General features: G+C 54.8%; 1 protein-coding gene across 14 annotated transcripts in view; it reads right to left on the bottom strand.

Moving 5' to 3' along the window:
• The window catches only part of CROCC (ciliary rootlet coiled-coil, rootletin), a 54,582-nt gene that overhangs the window by 13,764 nt on the left and 13,192 nt on the right, over positions 1 to 27,626 (bottom strand). For 9 of the 14 annotated variants that reach the window (XM_084962858.1, XM_084962862.1, XM_003127643.5 and 6 more), the window contains 22 exons: positions 27,488 to 27,571; positions 27,352 to 27,413; positions 27,095 to 27,260; positions 26,177 to 26,283; positions 20,482 to 20,718; positions 19,723 to 19,819; positions 18,998 to 19,081; positions 18,317 to 18,550; positions 17,168 to 17,367; positions 15,174 to 15,356; positions 13,410 to 13,554; positions 12,683 to 12,829; positions 11,808 to 12,038; positions 10,634 to 10,827; positions 10,240 to 10,367; positions 9,021 to 9,190; positions 6,884 to 7,063; positions 6,036 to 6,170; positions 5,511 to 5,654; positions 4,130 to 4,368; positions 3,536 to 3,695; positions 556 to 723 (listed from right to left, as the gene is read on the bottom strand). In XM_084962858.1, the coding sequence (XP_084818984.1) occupies positions 556 to 723; positions 3,536 to 3,695; positions 4,130 to 4,368; positions 5,511 to 5,654; positions 6,036 to 6,170; positions 6,884 to 7,063; positions 9,021 to 9,190; positions 10,240 to 10,367; positions 10,634 to 10,827; positions 11,808 to 12,038; positions 12,683 to 12,829; positions 13,410 to 13,554; positions 15,174 to 15,356; positions 17,168 to 17,367; positions 18,317 to 18,550; positions 18,998 to 19,081; positions 19,723 to 19,819; positions 20,482 to 20,718; positions 26,177 to 26,283; positions 27,095 to 27,260; positions 27,352 to 27,413; positions 27,488 to 27,571 (3,495 nt within the window). Of the gene's footprint in view, positions 1 to 555; positions 724 to 3,535; positions 3,696 to 4,129; positions 4,369 to 5,510; positions 5,655 to 6,035; positions 6,171 to 6,883; positions 7,064 to 7,550; positions 8,900 to 9,020; positions 9,191 to 10,239; positions 10,368 to 10,633; positions 10,828 to 11,807; positions 12,039 to 12,682; positions 12,830 to 13,409; positions 13,555 to 15,173; positions 15,357 to 17,167; positions 17,368 to 18,316; positions 18,551 to 18,997; positions 19,082 to 19,722; positions 19,820 to 20,481; positions 20,719 to 26,176; positions 26,284 to 27,094; positions 27,261 to 27,351; positions 27,414 to 27,487; positions 27,572 to 27,626 lie in introns of those variants that run through there. The other 5 variants (XM_084962859.1, XM_084962861.1, XM_084962860.1 and 2 more) reach the window with 3 other exon arrangements.

Raw genomic sequence — 27,626 nt, 5'->3', positions numbered from 1 at the left:
GTTATCAGGTTCACTGGGAACCATCTAGGGAGCAACCCCTGGATGCCAAGATCTGCACCAAGGCTTGGTATACACCCACTGCTGTGCCATCCCCCAGCCCATGAATGCTCTAAAGCACAGAGAGACTGAGTGACTTAGTCCAGGCCACACAGCAAATTCACTACCAGAAAAGGCAGTGTGGAAAGAGTGAGGGCTTTGGAGTCAGACAGGTCTGGGTGGCTGGGTGACCTTGATTAGACTCTGGGCCTCAGTGTCTGGTTCTCTCTGTAAACTGGGACTAAGCATACCTACCTCCTGAGGCTGCTGGGAGAATCAAACAAGGTTCTATCTATAAGGCTCCCCCCGTCCCTGCGACACAGTTTCTGTAACTGCTATTGCTGTTATTATACCTGGGCAAGAAGCTCAAGGATTGAGGACAGGGACAGGACTCAGGGAACGATCTCAGAATGACTCTGGCACTGGAATCCCCCCTGCTTCCATCAGAAAAGGCGAGGGGCAGCGTGACAGCCTCTGAGGACCCTCTTCCTCTAGGCAGTCTGCCTGAGGTCTAGTTACCTCCTGCCGCACAGCCTCCAGGCTGGCCTCTCCCTTCAGCAGCTTCTGTCGGAGGCCCAGGGCCTCCCGTCTGCCCTCCTTTTCTGCCCGCTCGCCAAGGGCCAGGCGGCCCTGCAGCTCCACCAGTTCTCTGCCCAGCCTGGTGTTCTCGCTGTCCAGCATCTTCATCTGTGAGACAGAGGGGGCACAGGTAGGACCGAGGACCCATTCTCAGCACCCACAGCCTCTCCTAGCCCAGGGTGTGGGTGAGTGCCCACAGCTTCCAGCAGCAGCCTGTCTGGCTCTGCCCCTCTACCCTGCCCAGTCCAGACCTGGCACAGAGGGAACTCAAGACCCATGGCTCTAGGAACACATACACTGAATGCCACCTCAACCCACTGGGAGCCTGATAACTCCATTGACCTTGAGCCGTGCCAGGCACCTGGGCACCAGTGACCTCCGTGTACCATCTAATCATAATTACCTACCATAGAGAGTCGGGGTAGGGAGTGCAGAATCCCTAGGAGTTCTGCAGGACAGGAACTCTGGGTCATCTTTCACCTCTGTAATGACGCCTAATGTTTATGGAATGCTTGCCATGTGTCCAGCCCTGTTCGAAGCACTTGACTCATATTAATTCATTAGTTTGGGGTAGGTACTAACATTACCCCTATTTAACAGACAAAAAAACTAAAGCTCAGGAGTTTCCTGGTGGCTCATTGGGATAAGGACCTGGCATTGTCATTGCTGTGGCTCAGGTCATTGCTGTGGCATGGGTTTGATCTTTGACCTGGGAACATCCACATGCCACAGGCACAGCACCCCCCAACCCCAAAATAAGATAAAATAGAGGGGGAAAAAAAAAAAAAAAACACCCTGAAGCTCAGAGATGTGAAGTGACTCATCCAAGTCACACAGCCCCCTAAGCAACAGACTGGGATCTGGTCTCAAACAAGTGGAATCAAAAGTATGTTCTAGGAGTTCCCATCATGCCCTAGTGGAAACGAATCTGACTAGTATGCATGAGGCTGCAGGTGTGATCCTTGGTCCCGTTCAGTAGGTTAAGGATCCGGTGGTGCCATGAGCTGTGGTGTAGGTTGCAGATGCAGCTGAGATCTGGCGTTGCTGTGGCTGTGGTGTAGGCTACAGCTCCAACTGGACTCCTGGCCTGGGAACCTCCATATACCGTGGGTATGACCCTAAAAAGATTAAAAAAAAAAAAAAAAAGGTATGTTCTAGGCCCTTTTTCGCTGGAGCAGGTGGGGGTGAGGCCTACCAATCCCCCAGAGCTGTAGTCAAGGGAACAGGAAAACATGCTATGGCAGCAAAATGCCCAGCAAGAGCCTGGCACACAAATGTGAGTTCCTTTCGGGAATTCTGTGGTTTCCCAGGACCTCAACCCGACAGGAGCGGGCCTGGGTAGAAGGGTCCGCCAGTGGGAGGTGGAGGGAATTGGTTATTCCGGCTGTGATGTCTCTGGGGAGGCAGGGCCTGGATGCCAAAGGGGGCTGTTTCCTGTCCGGTCGGGAAACAGCCCCCTTTTCTAGACTGGGAAAGCCTGAGCCCTCAGTGGCCAGGGCAGTGCCTAGGATACAGCAGGCACTTGTTAAATGCTCGCTGTTGTTAATGGGCTTGAAGACCATCTAGCTTAGGGCTCAGCAAACTGCAGGCTGAAATCCTGCAAGCCAAATCCCACCAGTCATCTGCTTCTGTAAGGGCCTGAGCTGAGAGTGATTTTTACACTTTTAAATAGATGAAAATGGTTCATTTTAATTTTTTTTTTCTTTTCCAGCTGATCCTGCAGCATACGGAAGTGCTTGGGTCAGGACTCAAGTCTGAGCCGGAGCTGCGACCTACGCCACAGCTGCAGCAACACTGGATCCTTAACCCACTGAGCCAGGCCAGGGATTGAACCCATGCCGCCACAAAGACAAGTCAGATCATTAAACCCACTGTACCACAGTGGGGACTCCAAAAATGGCTCATTTTTAAATGGTTGAAAGAAAAGCAAAAGAAGAACAATATTTTTGACACAGGAAAAGTATATAAAGTTCAAATTTCAGTGTCTGTTAAGCAAAGTCTTTTTTTTTTTTTGGTCTTTTTTGTCTTTTTGGGGCCATACCCACGGCATGTGGAGATTCCCAGGCTAGGGGTCTAATCAGAGCTGTAGCCGCTGGCTTACACCATAGCTGCAGCAATGCCAGATCCAAGTCAAGTCTGCGACCTACGCCACAGCTCGTGGCAACGCCGGATCCTTAACCCACTGATCAAGGCCAGGGATCAAACCCGCAACCTCATGGTTCCTAGTCAGATTCATTTCCACTGTGCCAGGATGGGAACTCCCTCTAAGCAAAGTCTTAATGGAACACAGTCCACTCCCTAGGTACCTGCCAGGCCTGCTATCTCACCGCGATGGCTGAGTTGAGTGGTTGCAACAGAGACTAAGGCCCATAAAGTTGGAAATATTTACCACAGAGCACTTTACAAAAGAAAAAAAAAAAAAAAAAAAAGGTTGCCAGGTTGCCAGCTCCCAATCTAGTTCACAGGATCTGCACCTCTTGTTCACAGATTCCTTTGAGAATTTGACAAGGGGAGTTCCCCTGTGGCTCAGCAGATTAAGGATCCAGCATTATCACTGCTGTGGCTTGGGTTGCTGCTGTGGCACACAGGTTCAATTCCTTGCCTGGGAAGTTCCACGTGCTGTCGGCACAGCCCCCTGACCCCCTGAAGAATTGGACAAGGGCCCCAGCCCAGTCTTTGAGAAACGTGGACGAGTGTGTACACAAATTTATACACACACATACATACACACAAACACACGGTTTCAGGGTTTGAGGACTCCTCAAAGCCCATCCATTCATTCCAAGGTTGGGTAACAAGCCTTGTTACAGTTCAAGCCCCTGGTTTTGCATATGTGGGCCCTGGGCTACAGAAAGGGGGTGCTGTTGGCCCGGGGACACACAGCAGGTGCACAGGGGGGGGTCAATGCTGGGGAGAGTACCTGCCGCCGGAGCTCCTGCAGCTCCCGCCGAGCCTCCAGCCGTGAGCGCTCCACCTCCTGCAGCCCAGCCCGCAGCTCCCCAGCCTCTTTGCCCACAGCCACCCGTGCCTCCTCCAGGAGCACCAGCTTCTGCTCCTTGTCCTCGTTGGCAAGCTTCAGGCTGGAGGGGCAGAGGGCAGAGGTCAGAGGCAGCCCCAGGTCCTAGGAAGAGTAGAGTGTGGCCCTACACAAAAGTCCCTTCCCCCGATTCTTGGGATTGGGCTGGCAGACTCGTGGTCTAGAGGTGCTCTAAGGCTCCTCCCCTGAGCGGAGCCCTCCAGAGCTGGGGATCAGGCCCTAGGCTGGGAGAGGTGGACCAGCAACGCACACTAGTCTCCAGCGGGATGCCAGCAGGGGGCGTCATAGAGTCTGGACCCAATCTTGCCTGCTGCCACCATGCCCCTTCCTTCAGGTGGGAAAGTCACCTAAAATGACCCAAGTTCAGACGTTTGAGGGCACAGACACCTCATCTGCCCAATTTCCCCAGAGCCTTGGGGGTGGGGTTAGGTTCGGGGATGAGATTGAGTGTGGATGAAGCTGGGGCTATCACCCCACCTGATCCGCTCACTCTCCGCCTTCTTCACGGCCGCCCGCAGCTCCTCGTTGGACCGCCGCAGGGCCTCGAGCTCCTTGGCCCCCTCGCTCAGGCTGCGCCGCAGCTCGCCTGCCTCCTGGCGCTGGGCCTCGCGCCCGTCCTGGCTCTCCCGCACCTTGCGCTGGGCCTCCAGCAGCTCCCGCCGCAGCCCGTCTCGGGCATCCTCCAGCAGGCGCAGTTGGGTCCGGAGCTCTTCTGCCTGTGAGGACAGCGAGCGTCCACATATGGGGGGGAAGGCCCCACTCAAGCTGGGCAAAAACCAGCCCACCCCCGTCTCCCCAGCTGTAGGGTGCCTGCCCCATCCCTCTGCAGAGACTCAGACCACAGATGTGAGTTATGGTGTCAGCAGTGTTTTGCCCTGAAATAGTCATCAATCAGGATCATCCAGTGGATCAACCTCAAGAGAACAGCCTCTCCCAAAGAGCCCAAAGCCCATGTGTGCACAGCAGGCACTTAATTTATATTTGCTGGGGAGTTCCCATCGTGGTGCAGCATAAATGAATCCGACTAGGGACCATGAGGTTGCAGTTCGATCCTTGGTCTCAGTCAGTGGGTTAAGGATCCAGCATTGCCATGAGCTGTGGTGTAGGTGGCAGATGCAGCTTAGATCCTGACTTGCTGGGGCTGCGGCATAGGCTGACAGCTACGGCTCCAATTTGACCCCTAGACTAGGTACCTCCATATGCTGTGAGTGTGGCCCTAAAAAGCAAATAAAATAAATGCTTGCTGTAGTTCCTGTGTGGTGTAGCAGAAACAAATCTGACTAGAAGCCATGAGGTTGTGGGTTCGATCCCTGGCCTCACTCAGTGGGTTTAGAATCCGGCATTGCTGTGAGCTGTGGTGTAGGCTGGCAGCTGTAGCTCCAATTCCACCCCTAGCCAGGGAACCTCCATATGCTGCACCTAACAAGCAAAAAAATTAAAAAAAAATTTTTTTTAACCTTTTAAAACAAAAAAATAATGCTTGCTGTTTCCTTTTTTTTTTTTTTTTTTCTCTTTTTTCTTTTTTAGGGCCACACCTCTTGCACATGGAAGTTCCTGGGCTGGGGTTGAATTAGATCTACAGCTGCCAGCCTACGCCACAGCCACACCAGATCCGAGCTGTATCTATGACCTACACCGCAGCTCACAGCAACACCAGACTCTTAACCCACTAAGCAAGGCCAGGGATTGAACCTGCATCCTCACAGAGACATCAAGTCCTTAACCCACTGAGCCACAACTGGAACTCTGCTGCTTCCTTTCTTTCCTTCATTGCCTCGTCCTTGAGTGCACACTCCTGGGCCCCCAGCCCTCAGTGCACTGCTGGGTGAGAAGGCGGGCAGGTGGGAAGGCCGCTCACCTCACGCAGGCAGGACTCCCGCTGCCTGCCCAGGTCTCGGGCCTGCTCTTGCAGCCTCTTCACCTCCTGGGCATGGGCCGCAGCGGCCTCCTCCTGCTGGGCCCGCAGGTCCCGCAGCTCAGATGTCAGGGCATTCAAGGTGCTCTAGGACAGACGGCTCCTCAGACTTGGCGCTGCTGCGTCCCCCTCACCTCCCATCCAGCACTGACCCCAGCCGGGCTGGCTGAACTGCCCACTTTCAGCTCCAAATACGGCCCCTCACGCTAGCCTGCCAAGCCATCTACGGGCCCCTACTATGATGCCTGGTGCGTGCTGTGCACATAGCTGGTCTCTCCTTCAGACTGCAGGACTCACCAGGATGGAGCTGGGCCACCTCCCTCTGATGGGGACTCCCAAGGAAGAGTGACGCTCCACCCACAGCCTGGAGGCTGCCCAGGGCAGAGGCAGGCTCCCCCTCAGGCAGGCCTGTGTTCCCCCAAAACTCACATGGAGTGCCCCCACTCCCCACCCCACCACCTGCCCTACCCGGTCCTGCTCCTGCCGGCTCTGAGCATCACGCTTCTGTCGCTCCATCTCCAGGGAGATGGCGGCCAGGCTGTGCCTGGTTCCTACCAACTTCTCCGACAGCGCTGTCTTCTCGGACTCCTTCAGGGACAGGGCCTGGGCAGAGGCAGGGGGTGAAGGGCTTGGGGAGCATGCTTGGCCTTTCCCCCATGCTACCTCGGAGATGTGCCCTCTGCAGGGGGGACGGACTGGGGCCCCACAGGTGGAGCCAGGGCACAGGTAGAGGATCACCAGCTCTGCAGCCCCAGGAAAGGGTACGAGAGCAGTAACAATGACCTGGCCATGGATGCAACTTAGAGATCTAACTAACTTGCCACAAGAATCCTGAGGCGGGGCCTTTCCTTAGTCCCATTTTACAGATGAGCCTGTTAAGGCTCAAAGAGGAAAAGTGACTCGTCTCGGGGGACCCAGCAGGTGAGGAGGGGAGATGGGCGGTCTGCCCCGTCCCCATGACATTACGGGAAAGTCAGGAGGTAGCTCTTTCTGAGAGGGGTCGGCTGATGTGTGTGGGGTTCCCGAGGACTGCTCAGAGGTGGTCGTGGGGACGCCATGCCTAGCCTGGCCTGAGAGGACGGATGGGAGAATGCGGGTCGGCTTTTCTGGAACAATGCCCATGGGGCCACGACTGAGACTGTCACTCAGTAAGCTCCCACTGTGTGCCAGCCCCACTCACTCAACGGGCATCTCAGCAACGCTTCCCAAAGACCCCATCACATCCCTCCTCCTGCAGGCTGGGTGGCTGAGCGGGGACCAGCCCCAGAACAGGGGCCCCTCGGGCAGCCGTGGAGGCCCCACCAGGGCTCGCGAACCTGCTGCTTCTCGCTCTCGGCCAGGAGGAGGCCCTCGTCACGCTCCTGCTGCAAGGCGGCGATCTCCTCACTCAGCTCTTCCTTCTCGGCCTCGAGCCGGGCCAGCAGCTCCTCCCGCTCCCGCTGCAGCTGCCCCTGCAGCTGGGCCCGCTCGGCCTCCAGCTCCCGCCATGCCGCCTCCTGGGGGCCAGACCCGGGCATGTGTGACCCATGAGGCTGGGCCCAGGCAGCCCCTCGCCAACCTTGGGGCAACAAGGGCCACAGGGCCAGCGAGCAGCAGGTAACAACAGGTGGGGTGTGGTGATAACAAGGCTGTAAGAGGGACGCACCAGGGCTGTGCCAGCCCCAAGGGCAGCGGTGGCTTGGCCTGGTGAGGGTGGGGGATGGCAGAGAATGTCTCCTGGAGGAAATGGCAGCAATCATTCAAGTCAAGAGGAAAGAAAAAGAACCCAGACCACAGAACAGCCCTGGAGACGGCCTGGAGAAGAGACACGGTGTACAGGGCAACTGCACTATTTAAGGTCCCTGGGGCTCAGACTACGAGGGGGACATGGCGAAGAAGGGGGCCAGAGCCACAGGCAGCAGCCGGGTGAGACCCTGTGGGCTGCAGGGAAGGGTGGCCTGATGCTAAGGAGAGTTGGTACAATAGAGAGTCTCGAGCCAATACGACAAGGAGCAATCTGAATTTTATTTCTTATTATTTATTTTTAGGGCTGGCACCCACGGCATATAGAGGTTCCCAGACTAGGGGTCGAATCGGAGCTGCAGCTGCCGGCCCTCTGCCACAGCCACAGCCACGCCAGATCTGAGCCACATCTGTGACCTACACCACAGCTGATGGCAACACCAGATCCTTAACCCACTGAGGGAGGCCAGGGATCAAACCTGTGTCCTCATGGATGCTAGTCAGATTCGTTTCCACCGAGCCACAACGGGAACTCCCTGAATTTTAGAATAGCGGGTTGTTTAGCACACGTGGAAGAGGGACCAGGATTGGTGGTTGGGGTAGAGGGGAGTTGGGTTGGCTGTGAGCCAGTAAGGGGGCCAGGGTCTAGGGGTGGCAGAGTAGCTGGAGAGAAGAGGACAGATTTGTGACATTAAGAGACTGAATCAGGAGTCCCCTGGTGGCAGTGGCCTCTCAGTTAAGGATTCCCTGTTGTCACTGCAGTGGCTCAGGTTCGATCCCTGGCCCAGGAACTTCTGCAGAGTCAGGTGATGGAAGGGGAGTGAGGGAGGGCACAGGAGTTTGGCTCCCTGGGGACTGGGAGGGTAGAACCCCAGACAAAGCCCACTTGGGGTCTGAGGGAGACGCCTGGCCCCAGCACTAGGCGCTACCAACTGTGTGGAAATAGTCCCCACTGCAAATGCTTTGCCGCCACCTGCTGGAGAAGTGTGATTCTATCCATCCAAATCCAAGAAGACCACGGGGTGAATGGTGCCCCCTGGTATCATGTGCCACAGCCCCAACCTCCGTCAGAGGCAGCCCTGTTCAAGATGGGTGACTCCAGTTCCCCTGCCCAAAGGTCTGCTCTGGAGAGTATCTCAGGACAATAATAACAACAACAATAACCAGCATTTACGGAACATTTACCAAGTGCGAGTCTCTATGCCAAGCCCTTTGTATGGATTATCTCACCTCATCCTCGTAATACTATCATTATCCCCATTGCTAAGATGGGGAAATGAAGGCAGAGGGACCTCAGGCAACATGACCAGCATGTAGTCAAGGTCAGGTCCAAACCTAGGTAATGTTACTCCAGAGCCAGTGCTCTTAGATATGTCCATTTGGTCTTTTAGTGACCTGGCCCCTCACCTATGTGCTCTCATCCCCAGAATGATCTTTCATATGCAAATAGCACTTCTTAGCAAATTAAAGCGCTTTCCTACTCTATATAGTAGATCAGCATTTTCCAAATATAGCTGTGGACCCTCTGCATCAGGATCACCAGGGCCTGGGAATCTGCATGTTTGATAAGGTTGGGTCCCTGATGGATCCTCTCAGCTGCCCCAGGGCCTCTGAAACAGAGATGAAGTTCCATCATACAGATATGGAGACTGAGGCAGAATGAGAAGGATGACCCGCCTGAGGTCACAGTGGTTCACAGCCCCCTGCCTGCCCCAACCCAGCTGTGCAAACCTTCTCTCGCTGGAGTCGCTGTAAGTCCTCCTCGTGGGCTGCCCGCTGCTCCCGCAGAGAGGCCTGGGCCTCCCGCTCAGCCTGCACCAGCTTCTGGGCCATCAGCTCCTTGTCCAAAGCCACCTTCTCCTCTGTAGATGTCATCTGCTGCCGCAGGCCTGCCAGCTCCCCTGCACAAGAGGGTTGGGAAGGAAGGACAGACTTGGATCAAAACCTCCCAGTAGCCTTTCCCTCTAGCAAAATCCCAGAGAGGAGAGAGAGCATCTGGTAAACAGGCTGAGTTCCCTTGAAGAAACATCTTGACCTCTCTGGGCCTTTCTCCCCATCAGCTGCATGGACCCAGTGGCCCTGCCCCCCTCCCTCCCTCCCTCAAATGGCATCAAAGGGATGAAATAATTGACAAGGAGGACCCCCTAAATGGGGAGGACAGCAAACATATGTAACAACCCCCATCACTGACTGCTTTTGCTATGGGCAGGCACCTGGCTGAGAGCATCACAGCTTCACAACACACCCAAGTGACTTATCCCCAATTTACAGATGAGGAAATGGAGGCTCAGAGGAGACAAGTAGCTTCCAAAGGCTGCACAGCTTTCCATAAGGCATCACCTTTATGACTAACTGCCGCACTAATGGCAGTGACGTGACTGGGGGAACATCCACCCCGGATGCTCCACAAACCATCCTTTGGGTTTCAAGTCCACCAGAGACTGTCAGCATGTCCCTTCCTGGTTCGTCTGGCTCAGATGGACACGGACGGGAAAATAAACTTTCAAGGCCCCAAGGTGGTGCTTGGTAGACATTTGTAGAGCAAAAAAATGTGTTGAGCGAGAAAAACCACTGAGTTGAGAGACTGGGTGGAAATGAGAGTCCTTGAAAAAGCAGCCAACAATGGCTCCGCCGAGACTCAGGACTCTCGAAGGACCCTGACGACAAACAGCAGCCACTGCCGGCTGAGGCAGGCACTGTGGCAAGCCCACGCTTTTCACACCTCCTTCCGGCAGAGCCTCAGGAGGCGGGCATCCTCACCTCTAACGCCAGCTGAGGAACCTGAGATCCAGAGAGGGAAGGGGCTGGCCAGGGAAAACGGCTGGATGGGACCCGGCTCAGCCACGCTCCAAAGCCAGCAATCTCAACTTCAGTGCAACCCCAGAACTCGCCAGGTTCCAGTTGGAGCTGAAGCCTGGGGATCCCCACCCCACACCCCTGGCCCTCATACCAGCCAGGGTCTCCTTGGCCAGCAGCAGGGTCTGCCCGTCCGCTTCCAGCTGCTCCTTTCGGGCTTCGAGCTGTGTCAGCTGCCGCTGCACCTCAAACACGCTGCTCTCCAGGGCTTCCTTCTCCAAGCTGCAGCGCATGGGATCCCTGAGGCCCTGGGACTCAGCCTCCCGGGCCCCAGGAAACTGCAGATCCAAGGGCGTGGCCAGCCTACCTGCCCAGCCTGGCCCGTGCTCCCGGGTTGGGGGTGGGGAGACTAAGCCCTGACCGACAGACTGGGATGAGTTGGCCAGCCGGCTCCTAAGTCACTGCCCTGGGGGTGGGCAATTCTGGGGTGTGGCTGGTCATGGGGTGGCCCCAGAAAACCCCCCAGGGTGGGCTGGGCAGGGCCTTACCGCAGGCGTGTGACCTCCTCCGACAGGGTCCGGCCTTCACGCTCAGCCGCTGCCAGCTGCACCGCCAGGCCCGCCCGCTCCTTGGCCAGCGCCTCCTTCTCCCGGGCGGCCCGCTCCAGTGCCTCCACCTGCCGCTGCATCTCCCGCCGAGCCTGCTCCAGCTCCTGCTCCCGCCCGCTCAGCTGCCGGGAGAGCTGGCCCCCACCCAGGCCCTGTGAGCCCGTCATCACGCAGCACCCCGAGCCTGGGCCTGACCTGGGCCTGGCAGGCAGGAGACCCGGTTCACACCCAGGCTCTACCCTGATGTGCTGTGTGTACCTGGACAAACCACAGCCTTCTCTGGATCTGCAGTGCACACGTGTGCAAATGTGAAGGTCCTCACTTAGTCTGAGTAGTAACCAAACCCTTTCTGCACCCCAAAATGTCCAGAGAAGCTAAATATACAAAATAGCCCAAAGAAAGGCTGCTCTGCAGGTCTCAGAGTGGGTACCTGGAGCGCGGCTCCCTGCGCCGCCAGGTTGATTCCTCGAGGACCTTCCTAGGAAGTCAGGCCTCCAAGACAGACACCAGGCAAAGGCCCCTGGATCTCTGTACCCCTCAGGTCGCTTCCAGCCATGATTTCCCAACAACTCTAAGATTCCAATTCTAAAATTCTCCACCATTTATCATATCGTTTATCTTTACTGAAAGGCGATTCACCTCAGCTAAGTGCTCATACTCTTTAGAACTATCAGCCCGGGAGTTCCCATTGTGGTTCAGTGGTAACGAATCTGACTAGGATCCATAAGGATGCTGGTTCGATCCTTGGCCTCACTCAGCGGGTCAAGGATCCAGCGTTGCTGTGAGCTGTGGTATAGGTCACAGACCTTGGCTCGGATCCCCCATTGCTGTGGCATCAGACAGCAGCTGTAGCTCTGATTCCACCCCTAACTAGGAACTTCCATATGCCACACCTGCAGCCCTAAAAAGAAAAAAAGTCAGCTCCATATTACAGGTGGGGCCACTGAGGCACGTGAGCTCAGGTGCTTTCACGCAGGGCCCCAGCAAGCAGAGGTAGGGCTGGGTTTCAGCCCAGAATCAGGCTTTTGAGGCTGTGACCTTCCCCGAGATAGAATGCAAAAGGCCCAGAGTGTAGAACCCCGCCGCCACCTGTTCCCCATCCCCCCACACCCACCTGAGCCAGCTGCTCTTGCAGCCGGCAGCGGTCCTGGTGCAGCGTGGGGAGCTGGTGCTCCAGGGACTCCCGGGCCTGCTCTGCCACCCGCAGGGAGCCCTCCAGGCCCTGCCTCTCCACCTCCTGCTCCAGTCGCAACTGCTCTAGCCGCTCCTGCTCCTCCCTTGCAAAGGTGGCCTCCTGCTCCGCCTGCCGCTGCCGGCCCAGCAGGGCCGCCTTTTCCTCTTCTAGCTGTGGGGGCCAGGCGGAGGAGAGTGAGCAGATCTGCCCAGGCCCTCATCCCGGAAGGGGTCCCAGCTGGGGCCAAGGAGGCCTCCTCCACCCACCTATCAGAGCCAGCCCAGCGGAGGCTCACCGGGGCTGAGGGTGGTGCCCTTGGGCATGTGGATGCTGGGAAGGAAGAGTAGGAAGGGCCCACAGAGCTGCTTTTCTCTTGGACCATGACAGAGAAGAGTGTCAGCGACAGAACAACAGAGACAGAAAGAGAGGCAGGAGAGTTCTCGTGGTGACAGCGGTAACGAACCCGACTAGTATCCATGAGGATATGGGTTCAATCTGTGGCCTTGCTCAGTGGGTTAAGGATCCAGCGTTGCCGTGAGCTGTGGTGTAGGCCTCAGACACACCTCAGATCTGGCATTGCTGTGGTGTAGGCTGGCAGCTGCAGCTCCGATTCAGCTTCTAGCCTGGGAATGTCCATATGCCATAGGTGTGGCCATAAAAAAGAAAAAAAAGAAAGAGAGGCAGGGACCAAGACAGAGGGACAGAGGTGCACAGAGAGATGTCGGGGTGTGGCCCAGGCCAGGCCTGGGGCGCCTCCGTGGGGTCTCTGAGGAGTAGGGAGGGCAGGGGATGAGGCAGAGGCCCCACGGGCGTACCTGAGCAACCAGGTGGTTCAGACTCAGCTTGTCCTGGGCGAGACTCTCGTTTAGGGCGCTCAGCTTGGACAAGGAGTCCCGCAGAGAGGCCTCCTCTGCCCTCATCTTGGTCACAGAGAGCTCGAGCTCCACGCGGCCAGCCTCAGCCTGCAGGGTCGGGACCAGGGCAGCCAGAGACGGTTGGAGAGAGACACGGAGAGTCAAGAGGAGGTGGGGAGAGCAGAGACAGGGCCCTCAGAGACAGGGTAGGGGACACAAGGAGGGAGCTACAGCCTGAGACAGAAACCAAATCTCCACAGACGGTCTGCTGCCTGTGCAACCAGAGCTGTGCAAGAACCAGTGAGGCCGCTCACGCCAGGGTCAGAGGTCAGAGGCTGCTCCAGAGTGGGGTCTACAGTGGCCCTGCTCAGGGCCCAGCCCAAGGACCATGCCCCCAACTCTTAAGGACCCCAGAACTTGTGTCCAAGATGGGACTGAATGACCTGAGCTACAAGCCCTGTCCCAAAAGCATCTGGAAAATCAGGGATATGACCAATCCTAAAAGTCAGCCCACTTATGGCTGAGACCAGAGGTTGGGCTGCAGTCTGGGTCAAAGGTCAAACTGAGTCCAGAAGGAAGGGACTGGTCTGTGGCAGCCTGAAATAGGGGTCAGTCTGTGGCCAGAGGGAGACGGCGTGGGGCCTAGGGCAGAGGTGGGTTTGTGGTGGTGTGGCCAGCGGGGACCCACCTTGGTCAGCGCCTCGGCCACCTCGGCCTTCTCGGCCTGCAGCATGTCCCGCTGAAGCGTGGCGCAGCTCAGCGCCTCCCTCACCTCCACCAGCGCCTTCGCCAGCCCTGAGCGCTTCCCTTCCAGCTGCTCTAGTTGTCTGTGGCTGTGGGACAGAGGGCGGGTGGGGGGCAGGGGTGCCCCATGTCACTTTTCTGCCCCAAGTCTCTGGGTGCCAGACATGCTGGAGCAGCCAGGGACAAGGCCCGAGGCAGGAGCCTCACCCACAAGGACAGTCAGGCCCCCTGTGACTCTGCACCTCAATCTTCACATCTGAAAAATGGGGTAACACCTACTTCATGAAGTTGTTAAAAAGATATGTGTGGTGATTGTACCTGACACAGCTCCCAAGGGCCTTTGAAAGCAAGGATAATATCCACAGCCGCCATGTACTAAACACCACTGTTATTCATGCCTCAGAAAAGTAAACAGTGCAGCTGGAGTTCCCGTCGTGGCTCAGTGGTTAATGAATCTGACTAGGAACCATGAGGTTGTGGGTTCGACCCCTGGCCTTGCTCAGTGGGTTAAGGATCCGGCATTGCCGTGAGCTGTGGTGTAGGTTGCAGATACACCTCAGACCCCCCGTTGCTGTGGCTCTGGTGTAAGCCGGCGGCTACAGCTCCGATTCAACCCCTAGCTCAGGAACCTCCATATGCTGAGGGAGTGGCCCAAGAAATCGCAAAAAGACAAAAAAAAAAGTAAACAGTGCAGCAGTTAAGAGGTTAGTTAACTCTGGGAGTTCCCCTCGTGGCCCAGTGGTAATAAACCTGACTAGTATCCCTGAGGATGTAGGTTCAATCCCTGGCCTCCCTCCATGGGTTTAGGATCCAGGGTTGCTGTGAGCTGTGGTGGTGTAGGTTGCATACGAGGCTCGGATCCCACATTGCTATGGCTGTGGTGTAGGCTGGCAGCTACAACTATGATTCAACTGCTAGCCTGGAAACTTCTATATGCTGTGGGTACGGACCTAAAAAGCAAAAAAAAAAAAAAAAAAAAAGTTAACTCTGAAGCTCCAGTAACTGGTTTCAAATCCTGGCTCTTCCAGTAACTACCTGTGTGGCCTTGGGTAAGTTAAATGACCTCTCTGTGCCTCAGTTTCATCATCCATAAAATAGAGATAATAATAGCTCCTAAAGGAGTTCCCATCGTGGCACAGCAGAAATGAATCCAACTAGGAACCATGAGGTTGCAGGTTTGATCCCTGGCCTCACTCAGTAGGTTAAGGATCTGGCACTGCCGTGAGCTGTGGTGTAGATTGCAGACGTGGCTCAGATCTGGCGTTGTTGTGGCTGTGGTGTAGGCTGGCAGCTGTAGCTCTGATGAGACCTCTAACCTAGGAATCTCCATATGCCACGGATGCAGCCCTAAAAAAAAAGTTAAAAAAAAGATCCTACATCATAGAATTACCACAAAAGTTAAATAAGAGAATCTAAGTGCTTTAAGTGGTGTCTGGTATTTAATAATATAGGTATTAATGTTATTAATAACTTTATCATTGACACTTTACCTCCTACCAGTCCTCTGATATCAGGTAAATGTCTCTACTTGCCTGAGCCTCAGCTTCCTGAAACGGGGCTGGTTAGAAGACCCTAACCAGAGGGGTGCGTGAGATTCCTCGAGACAGTAGGAGGCCCAACACAGTCGGTGTGTCCTAACCCCCAGGGACACAGCTGGGAGCCCCAGGCCCCCTGGAGTAGCCCCGGCAGGGAGCCAGAAGCTACTCACCTGCGCTCGAGCTCCCTGCGTGTCCATGCGCTGTCCTGGGCCGTGTCCTCCTGCTCTTCCTCCAGCTGGTCCCGTTGGCGCTGCAGTTCCTTCTGAGCCGCCTGCAGCTTCTCTCGCTCCTGCCGCAGCTCCTCTGCCTGCTGTTGGGCTGCCTGCAGGCTGTGGGCCAGGCTGTCCTTCTCTCTGTAGGACAAGGGGAGGGGGTGCTGAGGCCGCTCCTGCTGGCACTAGCCAGGAGCCGCGTCCTCCTGGCCTCCAAGACCCCTGCCTCTGGGAAGCTCCCCTGACCCTGAGCACGGCCTGCCCATCCATCCACATCTCCCTGGAGCTGACTCTTCCCAGCAGGAGGAACCCGCTTTCCTTCTCCCCCAACCAGCCCACTTGGAGCCCCAGTGGGACACACAGAGGCACTGGAATTATCTCCAACTCCCCCACTGGGTGAAGAGGGCACACTAGGCTCCTGAGACATGTGGGCAGTTTTGCTGCCAGCTCTGCTAGTCCATATGGCCAGAAAATGCCCCCTACAGCACCCTCAATGCTGGGAGATCCAACAGAGCTAGGTCTATCCAGACCCCACAACGGCCTGCTGCCCAGGCCAGCAGCACGTGGTAGCCAGGATAGGAGAGGGAGGAGGCTCCTTCCAAGCCAGGGGCTTTGAGCTCAGGCTTAGGACTGACTGCTGTCATATCCTCTGCTGCCGCCACCCCCTTCCTTCAAAGTGACAACCTGGAAATATACCAGAAATGAAGGCTGGCAGTAGGTGGGAAAACACACAGCATGACATTAAGAAAAATCGTAGAATGCAAAATGAGGTGTTTGCTGGGAACACAGCTATATAAAAAGCCCTTCTTCCAAGGCATGGGAAGCATGGGGTTTGCTATCAGATGAACTTGAATTCTGGAGTTCCCATCATGGCGAAGTGGTTAACGAAACTGACTAGGAACCATGAGGTTGCAGGTTCGATCCCTGGCCTTGCTCAGTGGGTTAAGGATCCAGCATTGCCGTAAGCTGTGGTATAGATTGCAGACGCAGCTCGGATTCTGCGTTGCTGTGGCTCTGGCGTAGGCCAGCAGCAAAAACTCCGATTAGACCCCTAGCCTGGGAACCTCCATATGCCGCAGGGGCAGCCCTAGGAAAGGCAAAAAGACCAAAAAAAAAAAAAAAAAAAAAAACAACAACAACAAAAAACATGAACTTGAACTTGAATTCTAATTTCTACTACCAGCCACATCACTATGTGACCTTGAACAACCTTGGGGCAGTAAGAGTTGTGAACTGCATGATTTGCTGGGAAGACTAACTGAGATAGACACGTGAAGCACTTGGCAATGAGCCTGGCACATTGTAGGTATACAGGAAATGTTTGTAAACTGACTGCCAGGAAACACAATGGGAAGCAATGCCAGTGCATTAATAGGGTGCAAATCAAAAACAATCAGGCAGGTCATGGACAATTTCTTGACTCCAAAATCTCCAAAAACAGAATCTAGAATACCACTGCCCAAAAGAACTCTTGGAGATGATGGAAATGTTTTATTGTCTTAAATATTTTAGTTTTATATGTTAATGTGCTACTGAGCCCTTGGAATGTGGCTAATGCAACTGAGGGGCTGACTTTTACCTTTTTTTTTCCTTTTAGGGCCACTCTCGAGGCATATGGAAGTTCCCAGGCTACAGGTTGAATCGGAGCTGCAGCTGCCGGCCATAGCAACGCCAGATCCGAGCTGCAGCTTATGGCAACGCCAGATCCTTAACCCACTGAGCGAGGTCAGGGATCCAACCTGCATCCTCATGGATACTACTCTGATTCTTAACCTGCTAAGCCACAACGGGAACTCCCAGTATTTTTATTTTTGTAAATGTTTAATTAATTTAAATTTGAACAGACACACATGGCTCATCATGACCCTGTCAGTGCAAATTCACTTGCTCATAGGCTGGGGCTGGCGTTAGGCCCAGACGCTGATTTATGCTTTGGGTCCCCCACCCCTGACCTGCTCAGGAGGTCGACGGCACTGCGTAGGCGCTGGGCCTCACGCTGAGCATCCTCCTGGGCCTGTGTGGCCCCGTCGGTCTTGTCCCGCAGACGCTGCAGCTGTTCCTCAAGGGCACGGCGCTCCCCCTCGCTGTCACTAAGCTGCTTCCGCAGGGTGCTCAGGAGGTCCTGGCTGGCCTCGTAGCGCCCACGCATGTCCTGCAGCACAGGAATCACAGAGTCTAGGGGAGCCCCCCTCCCTCTCTGCAGGGTGTTCCCCAGCCTACTCTGAGGCCCAGGCCTGGGTGCAGGTCTGGGGCAGGAGTGTGGAGCTGTCCCCAGACTAGGCTTCCACTTGCCTTCACTGGGCCCTCACCACCCTTCTGAGACCTCTGTGAGGACTCTGAGCCTCCAGCTCCTTGGGGCCCTCAGCAACTCTAGTCTAGGTGCCCAGGAAGCCAAAACACCAGGCATGCTCCTTCCTCTCCCCACTTCAGATGCCCCCACAGCTCCCTGGCTCCTCTCCTTTACTTCCTGGGGGTTTTGGTTTTTTGTCTTTTTTGTCTGTTTAGGGCCATACCCCTTGCATACAGAAGTTCCCAGGCTCTCGGGGTCAAATCAGAGCTGCAGCTGCCAGCCTACACCACAGCCACAGCAATGTGGGATCCAAGCTAGGTCTGTGACCTACATCAAAGCTCAGGGCAACACCAGATCCCTGACCCACTGAGTGAGGCCAGGGATCAAACCCGCATCCTCACGGATCCTAGCTGTATTCATTTCCGCTGTGCTACAACAGAAACTCCTACACCCTGGTTTTGAAGGCCCCTAGTTCCCAAACTCTTCTCATCCTAGGCAGACCCCTCCTCCCAGGCCTTTCCCCAGGGTCTGGCCCTGTGGGTGAGAGGAACCTCCTTTCCCTTTCTACACCAGGACTCTAACCCCACCCCAGGCTCCACCCTCAGCTGCTCAAGTTCCTCCCCCTACAAGATTCCAAAACACAGCTCTCAGTCACCTCCACGGGTCCTGATGCAATCGCCCTTTCTCAGGATTCTGGCTCTACTCCCGAATCTCAGACTCCTCCCCTAAGGCCTTTGCCCCGCCCCCAGGTTGCCCAAGTCCCTTCCCCTGGACTCTAGCTTCGCCCCAGGATGCTCTGGCCCCTTCCTACCTGGACCTGCAGCTGGCGCTTGTGCAGAGCAGAGTGGATCAGGGCTAGCGTGGAGGAGTCGGAGCAGGCAGGGGACGGGCCTCGGCGTGGGGAGCGGCCGCGGCCCGGCGAGGAGCGCCTCGGTGGGGATGGGGTTCGGGCCCCCGAGAGCCCCCGCAGGCTGCCGTCAGATGTGTCCGCTGTACGCTCAGAGCCACTTAACTGGACACCGCTCTCCATGTCCGAGAGGACGGCCTGCGGATGGGATAGGGAGGCAGGAAAAGGGAGCCGCAGGGTTAGTTGGGTAGAGAAGCCCAGGAGGGAGTGGGGCCACCACGTCCAGCTTTATCCCAAACTCTGCAGCACCTTCTAAGCTCCCTTCCTATAGGAAGTCTAGCTGTTCCCACCACCCCTAGCTCACAGACCCCAGCCACCAGGTCTCCCATTTATTGGGAAGACGTGATTCGGCGCTTCTCACGGAGGGGCGGGGAACATGCGGCGCCTCTCCTCTCAAACCCCCGGGGCTCCCCCAGGGGGCAGAGTTTCGGCTGAGCTAGCAGGGGTATCAGCCTGGATCTCCTGGCTTCCCAATCACGTGCAGTTCAGCTCAAGGCCACCAGGGGGCGTGGTGGTCCAGCACTGTCTGGCCTCCCCGTGCCCAGGGCTCCCACCCCTGTGGCCTCTCCTGGCTCCATCTCAAACCTGTGCCAGGTCCCTCAGGGTCTGCTGCAGTCCCTCTCCATCCTCTGTCTCCAGGGCCGCCTGCTCCTGGAGCCTCAGGGATTCCTGGAGTGGTGATGGGGAGACAAAAGAAAGAGTGGTTAGTGTCTCTGCCCTAGTCGAAAACCCCGCTTTTGTCTCCCTCCCTAGACCACCACCAATTGGGTGGCGCAGAAGGCCGTGCCCAGAGGCCAGCAGCCTGGTGGACCCCACAGCAGCCCCAGTACCCCACTGAACAGACTAGGTCCAGAGAAGTGCAGTGTCCTGCCTCAGCTTACACAGCCTCTTGGAGGACAGCTGTACATAAAACCCAGGCTGGGCCCCACACAGAAGGATGACCTGCCCAAACAGCATCCTTGAGGGGCGTCCTGGTGGGGAGGCAGCTGAGTTCCAAAAGAAAGCCCTGAGCTAGGACAGCAGAGGCATGAATTCAAGTCCTGACTCCCCAGCTTATTGGCTTTGCGACTCTGCACAAGCATTTTCCCAAGAGCCTCAAGTTCCTCACACGTATAGTGGGGGTCATGCTACAGAAGTGCCGAGAGAATGAAATGGGATAAAGGAGGTGAGAGTGTCACCACTAGGGCTGGCACACACTAGGTGCTCAATTTATGAGTCTCAGTGGAATGCTCAGGGGTGGCCCGAGCAGTCCAGCCCTCAACCTGTATCCATGGATCTGATCAGTGCCCCTGTCCCACCCTGCCTCTCACCAGGGCTTCAAGCTTCTCGGTGAGGGCCTTGTTGAGCCGATCCTTCTCCAGATTCTGGTTCTGAAGGCGTTCCACTGTCAGGGCCAGCTCTGTCACTCTGGAGGTGGGGAAGCAACACAGGTGAACAGGAGACCCACCCAGCTTCTCCTCAAATCCACCTGCTCTGTGTCCTTCATGCTTTCCAAACCTGAGGCAGTGACCCTAAGATTCACCTCCCTTGCTGGGTGACTTGGAGCAAGTCACTCTCCTTTCTGGGCCTCAGACCTCTCATCTCTAGATGAGACTGAGGGAGTTCCCACTGTGGCTCAGCCATAAGGAACCCAGCTAGTATCCATGAGGATGTGAGTTTGATCCCAGGCCCTGCTCAGTGGGTTAAGGATGCAGCGTTGCCGTGAGCTGTGGTGTAGGTCACAGATCTGGCGATGCTGTGCCTGTGGCATAGGCCGGCAGCTGCAACTCTGACTCCACTCCTAGCCTGGGAACTTCCAGACGCTGTGGGTGCAGCCCTAAAAAGACAAAAAAAAAAAGAGAGAGAGAAAGAAAGAGAGAATGAGGTGACCACCCACTTTATTTCATGGGAAAACACTCTAGGACTTGGCCAGGTCTCAGGAGCAGGGCGTGAACCTTCATCTGCCTGTTTTCTGAGCTCCCGCAGGGGAAGGGCCCATCACCAGGAAACAGATACCCCCTCCTCCCCACATCTCCAAGCACACACTCTGCGGGGAGCCCTGCCACACATGGTGCCTACCAGGCACCCACCGGGCACTGAGGTCGGCCTTGTCCAGGTTGCTCTGCACCTGCAGCTGGGCCAGGTCCTTCTCCTGGAGCACCCTGTCCCGCAGCTGCTCCTCCAACTGGGCCTGCAGCAAGGCCTGCTTCTCCTGGGCCGCCTCTGCCCGGCTCTCAGCCAGCCTCAGGCCCGCGCTCAGCCCCAGGCCCGCCTCCTGGATGGCTCGTGAGGTCCGGGCCAGCTCCCCTCCCAGCTGCAGCAGGTCCCTGGTAGAGAGAAAGCAGGATGGGGTTGGGGTGGGGGCAGGCCCCCAAGTGTACATTAAAACGACAGTGGGATGCTATTTGCCACTCTAAGACTGGAGGGAAAAGTCACATAATGCACAGGGCAGGTCAGGCTCTCCCCTTCCTCTGCTGGCGGGAAGGTGAGTGTAACCACACAGAGGGCAATCAGGAAGAGCTCAGAAAATTATAAAGGGACAGGCTCTATGAGCCACCAACACCACTGTTTAGACTTTATCCTCCAGATGTGCCCCAACACAGGGGAAATGACCTGCATATAAGCTGATCCACTGCAGCACTGCTCATGTAAGAAATACATATAACAAATATTAGAGTTCCCTTCGTGGCTCAGCGGTTAACAAACCCAATTAGCATCCATGAGGACATGGGTTCGATCCCTGGCCTCACTCAGTGGGTAGAGGATCTGGCATTGCTGTGAGCTGTGGTGTAGGTCGCAGATGTGGCTTGGGTCCCGTGTTGCTCTGGCTCTGGTATAGGCTGGAGGCTACAGCTCCAGTTGGACCCCTAGCCTTGGAACTTCCATATGCCACAGGTGTGGCCCTAAAGAGACAAAAAAAAAAGAAAAAAGAAAGGAAGAAAGAAAAAGAAATACTACATGTCTGTCAAAAGGGAACTGCTATTAATAAGTCACGACACATGCATTTGATGGAATGCTCTGGAGCTGAGGAAAACAAACGAGGAGACTCTTCAGAGTTCAACATGGGGCCACCTCCCAGTTATGCCTATTCAGTGAAGAAAGCATCTTCAAGAACTAAAAAGAGCTCCCTGGTGGCCTAGCGGTTACGGATTTGGCGTTGTTGCTGCTATGGCTTGAGTCCGATCCCTGGCCCAGGAACTTCTACATGCCTTGGGTGCTGCCAAAAAAAGACTGAAGATGAAGTTCTACCAAGAGTATATTAAAAAAAGCAAGGGGAGGAGTTCCCATCGTGGGCGTAGTAGGTTTAGAACCCGACAGAGTGTCTGCGAGGACACAGGTTTGATCCTTGGCCTTGCTCAGTGGGTTAAGGATCCGGCATTGCCGTGAGCTCCAGCGTAGGTCACAGATGCAGCTTCAATCCTGCGTTGCTGTGGCTGTGGAGGAGGCTGGCATCTGATTTGACCCCTAGCCTAGGAACTTCCATATGCCACAGGTACAGCCCTAGTTAAAAAAAAAAAAAGCGAGGGGAGTTGCTAGAGACCACTGAACTGCTGAACTCTGCAGGTGACTCAAGTAGAGGGTCTCCTTCAAAGACAAGATAAGGCAGCTATGCATTAACCACACTATTCTATAAGCTGCTACACTACACCCTGGAGGTACGCACCAGTAATTGCCTGGCTACTGGTTTCCTCTCTTATTCACTAAGAGGTAGCTTTGTCATTACCTATGCCTGTTCCTGCTCGCTAACCTACATCAGTCACCTTCCTTAATAAAAGTCACGTGGGCTAAGGCCTAGGTGCCTTTGTTCTTTGGAACAGAGTGCCTCCTGGTCCTGCTTTCTAATTGTAAGAATCTTGGAGTTCCTGTCGTGGCTCAGTGGTTAACGAATCCGACTAGGAATCATGAGGTTGTGGGTTCGATCCCTGACCTAGCTCAGTGGGTTAAGGATCTGGCATTGCTGTGAGCTGTGGTGTAAGCTGCAGATGCAGCTTGGATCCTGCGTTGCTGTGGCTCTGGCGTAGGCCATCAGCTACAGCTCCGATTCGACCCCTAGCCTGGGAACCTCCATAAGCCGTGGGTGCGGCCCTAGAAAAGGCAAAAAGACCAAAAAAAAAAAAGTAATAAGAGTCTTGTGTGTTTTGTTATACCTCGCTGTCCCTCTTTCAGGATCTCCTGTTGCCCCGCAGGCCTGGATGCGGCAGGGAAGGGGGGATGTTTGTCATTCGCTGTAGTTGCTTATATCAAATGAGCTGGAGTGTCTGAGCCAGAGGTGGGAGGGAGAATTTCCACAGTACACAATTTTGGAATTTGAAGCTTATGAATAAGTGAGTTATTCAAAAGCAAAATGTTAAAAATTTTAATTGCTAATTAAAAATAAAGTATTTTAAATATAATAAATAGGTTAACACCTCCCCTTTTCTTGAATGAACTGTACCACTGGGTATCTGATGGTAAGAAGAGGAAGTGCCTTATTATAGAAGAATTCCAGTTAATACATGAGGAAGAAGTGACAGAATGAGACAATCATGATTTTGCAACCTCTGGACCTTGACATTGAATGTCAAGGGCTGCCAATGCACAGAAAGGGAGCCTCCTAGATGGCAGACCTTATGTGGAGGTCTTGTCAAAACAAAACAGGACATTGGAGGTCCCCTCGTCTGCATTGGTACATCCACAATGGGGAACAGTATGGAGGTTCCTCGGAAAACTAAATATTGCAGCACTATTCACAATGGCCAAGACGTGGAAACAGATTGAATTAAATGTTCTTCGACAGATGAATGGATTAAGAAGATGTGGAACATATACACAATGGAATACTACTTGGCCATTAAAAAAGAACAAAATAATGCTATTTGCAGCAACATGGATGCAGTTGGAGTTTTTTGTTTGTTTGTTTGTTTTTTTGGTGTCTTTTTGCTATTTCTTGGGCCGCTCCCGAGGCACATGGAGGTTCCCAGGCTAGGGGTCGAATCGGAGCTGTAGCCACCAGCCTATGCCAGAGCCACAGCAACTCGGGATCCAAGCCGCGTCTGTGACCTACACCGCAGCTCATGGCAATGCCAGATCGTTAACCCACTGAGCAAGGGCAGGGACCGAACCCGCAACCTCATGGTTCCTAGTTGGATTCGTTAACCACTGCGCCATGACAGGAACTCCTTTCTTTTTTTTTTTTTTAAAGGGCTGTACCTGTGGCATGTGGAAGTCGCCAGTCTAGGGGTTGAATCAGAGCTACATCTTCTGGCTTACACAAGAGCCACAACAACGTGGGAACCGAGCCATGTCTTTGACCTACACCACAGCTCACAGCAACACCGGATCCTTAACCCACTGAGCAAGGCCAGCAATCAAACCCATATCCTCATGGTTCTTAGTTGGGTTCGTTAACCACTAAGCCATGAAGGAAACTCCCTGGAGATTTTCACATTAAGAGAAGTTAGAAAGAGGAGTTCCCGTCGTGGCGCAGTGGTTAACGAATCCGACTAGGAACCATGAAGTTGCGGGTTCGGTCCCTGCCCTTGCTCAGTGGGTTAACGATCCGGCGTTGCCGTGAGCTGTGGTGTAGGTTGCAGACGCGGCTCGGATCCCGCGTTGCTGTGGCTCTGGTGTAGGCTGGTGGCTACAGATCCAATTCAACCCCTAGCCTGGGAACCTCCATATGCTGCCGGAGCGGCCCAAGAAATAGCAACAACAACAACCAAAAGACAAAAGACAAAAAAAAAAAAAAGTGAAGTTAGAAAGAGAAAGACAAATGCCATATGATATCACTTATACATGAAATCTTAAATGTGGCACAGATGAGCCTATCTACAGAACAGAAACAGACTCACAAACATGGAGAACAGGCTGTGGTTGCCAAGGGGGACAGGGAAGAAGTGGGATAGATGGGGAGTTTGGAGGTAGTATATGCAAACTCTTCACTTAGAATGGATGAGCAATGAGGTCCTACTGTACAGCACAGGGAACCATATCCAGTCTCTTGGGACAGACCATGATGGAAGATAATACCACAAAAAGAATGTATATATACATGTGATTGGGTCACTGTGCTATACAGCAGGGGTTGAGTCAACACTGTAAATCAGGAATTCCCGTCGTGGCGCAGCTGGTTAAGGAAGCCGACCAGGAACGATGAGGTTGTAGGTTCTATCCCTGGCCCCGCTCAGTGGGTTAAGGATCCAGCGTTGCCGAGAGCTATGGTGTAGGTCGAAGACTCGGCTCAGATCCCGAGTTGCTGTGGCTGTGGTGTAGGCCGGTAGCTACAGCTCCAATTGGACCCCTAGCCTGGGAACCTCCATATGCTTCAGGTGCAGCCCTAGAAAAGACAAAACCAAACAAACAAAAAACCCACTGTAAATCAACCATACCCTAATAAAAAACAAATTAAAAAACAAACCCTACCCATCCCATGGGGTCAGTGCAAATTCCACGTCTTCTCTGAAGCATTTTTTCTGACCACCCCAGCTCTTCCATCCCTCTGAGCACCTGGAACATCCTTTTTGTTCCACCTTCATGTCACTGACCATTCCTCAGTCTAGAATTTGGGGGATCTATCTTTTTCCATCATGAGAGGTTCCAAGGTCCTTAGTAGCAGAAGCTGAATATTCCAGCAGATTAAAAGCAGGAGCTGCAGGGAGTTCCCATCATGGCTCAGGGGAAATGAATCCGACTAGGAATCACGAGGTTTCAGGTTCGATCCCTGGCCTCGCTCAGTGGGTTAAGGATCCGGCATTGCCATGAGCTATGGTGTAGGCTGCAGACGTGGCTCGGATCCCGAGTTGCTGTGGCTCTGGTATAGGCCGGAGGCTACAGCTCCGATTGGACCTCTAGCCTGGGAACCTCCATACGCTGCGGATGCAGCCCTAAAAGGACAAAAGACAAAAAAAAAAAGCAGGAGCTGCAAATCCTGACCTGGCTACTTACTGCTGTGTGATCCTGGGAAAGTCACTGCCTCTCTGATTTTCAGTATCCTCATCTGTAAAATGGGGATTATTACAATTCCCACCTCACAAGGATGCCGTGGATGAGATGAAATAAAATGTACGGAGAGCCTAGCTTAGAGTAAACACCTAGTAAACCTCTATGTTTTATTAGTAATGGCTAGTAAGCAGTCAATTTAATAAATACTAGGCATTCCCTTGTGGTGCAGGAGGTTAAGGATCTGGCATTGTCACTGCAGTGACTGGGGTCGCTGCTATGGCATGGGTTCAGTCCCTGGCCAGGAAACGTCTACCTGTTGTAGGTGTGGCCAAAAAAATAGTAAATGTCTTTAGTTTTGGTCATTTAGTCATAAATGGTCAATTTGGTAAATACTAAGCAACTGCCAAGATCTTGGTGAGAGTTATTTTTATTTATTTATTTATTTATTTTTGTCTTTTTAGGGCTGCACCTGCAGCATATGGAGGTTCCCAGGCTAGGGGTCCAATCGGAGCTGTTGCCGCTGGCCTACGCCAGAGCCACAGCAACTCGGGATCCAAGCCACGTCGTTGACCTACACCACAGCTCTCAACAACGCTGGATCCTTAACCCACTGAGCGGGGCCAGGGATCGAACCCGCATCCTCATGCTTCCTAGTTGTATTTGTTTCCGCTGCACCACGACAGGAACTCCGAGAGTAGTTAATACTAGCTGCCTCTGCACCTCCGTAGGGCCTGGCACACAATAGGTATGTTGCCCTGGCCCCAAGTTTAATGGAGTTGAATTGAATTCAACTTGAAAAGTGGGGTTGTCTCCCAGCTGCTGCCACGTCTCCCCAGGCCACCCCCTCCACCAGCTAGGCCTCACCTCTCGGTGGACATCTTCGCCTCGCTGACCAGCCGTCGGACCCCCACAACCTGCCTCCAGAGGACGAGCAGGCGGCTGTGCTCGTGGCTGAAGTAGGCGTTGAAAGACTGGAGGGTAGAGGGGCTGAGTGAGGAGCTGGCGTGAGGACTGGCCCACTTCCTCCCCCAGCTCTGAGCATCTCAGAGGCACCGTGGCCTGGGGAGCAGATCCTCCTGTGGGCTGGCTCCGAGCTGTCCACTCACCACCCCCCAAGCCTCCCGCTGGCACAGGGAGGTGGATTCCAAAGCCTCCACCAGACGCAAGAAGCGGCCAGGAAGGGCAGAAGTGCCAGGGACCTAGGATTGTGTCTTAGCTGCCAGCTGCGTGACCAGACAGGCTAACTTAACCTCTCTTTAGGAGGAGGAGGAGGAGGATGGTACCTATCAGGCATGGTTATCGTGAGGAAAAGAGGAGAAAACATATGCCTCACACGTAGCATGTGCTAAGCAAAGCCAGCTGTTATTATTTTTTGCACCCAAGGCATGTGTAAGTTCCCAGGCTAGGGGTCAAATCAGAGCTACAGCTGCCGGCCTACACCACAGCCACAGCAACACAGGATCCCAGCCATGTCTTTGGCCTACACCATAGCTCAGAGCAACACCAGATCCCTAACCCACTGAGCAAGGCCAGGGATCGAACCTGCATCCTCATGGATACTAGTCGGGTTCATTACTGCAGAACCACTACGGAGACTCCAAAGCCAGCTATTATCATGACAACTATGTACCTCTTCTAAAGGGCTCATCTGGCCAGCAGGGCCCTCCCGCTCCCTCTCCTGGTGACCTCTGAGTCCCCACCACTCTACAAAGGCCCTTCCCCTCAGGTCAGGCTGGACCCGTGGGGCCCCACTGGCATCCCTTCTCCAACCCCTGGGCCCACCTCTCCCTCACGCCTCCACGCTGCCTCCCGCTGCTCCAGCTCCTCACGGCTGCGAGTCCAGTCGCTGGTCACCTTGCGGATGTCCTCGCTCAGAGCCTGATTGGCCGAGTTCGCCTGGTCCAGCTGCTCTCGGAGCATAGTGTTCACCTGGACCAGGCTGGCGCTTCTGGGTGAGGGGGAAAGGGACCGGTGGGTGCCTGGCAGGAGAGGACAGAGGCCCACCCTGCCAGCCACGCCCCCTTGCTGCTGCGCCCCACCTCTGCTGTTCCTCCTCCAGGCGGATGAGAGCGCTCTCCAGGCCTTGGCTGTGCTCTGTGTCCTGGGTGGGAGAAGTGGGGCATCAGGCTGGGAGCATGGAGGGAAGGGTCTGCCCTGCCCCACCCTGGCACCCACCCTCAGCCGCTGCTGCTCCAGCTCTGTGGATCTTTCCAGCAGCTGCTGTTCCATTTCAGAGCACTTCTTCTTGTACTGGAGAATCTGGGGGATGGGCGGAGAGTGACTGGTTACCCTGAGGGTGTGGGGGCAGGGTCAA

The sequence above is a fragment of the Sus scrofa genome, chromosome 6 (assembly GCF_054392235.1).
Source record: "Sus scrofa isolate SSC_HxYL_T2T_F1_AM1 chromosome 6, Sscrofa_HxYL_maternal_Yorkshire_Landrace_v2.0, whole genome shotgun sequence".
Classification (NCBI taxonomy): Eukaryota; Metazoa; Chordata; class Mammalia; order Artiodactyla; family Suidae; genus Sus; species Sus scrofa.
The sequence above is the reverse complement of the archived record's forward strand: the minus strand, read 5'-3'. Positions and strand labels throughout refer to the sequence as shown.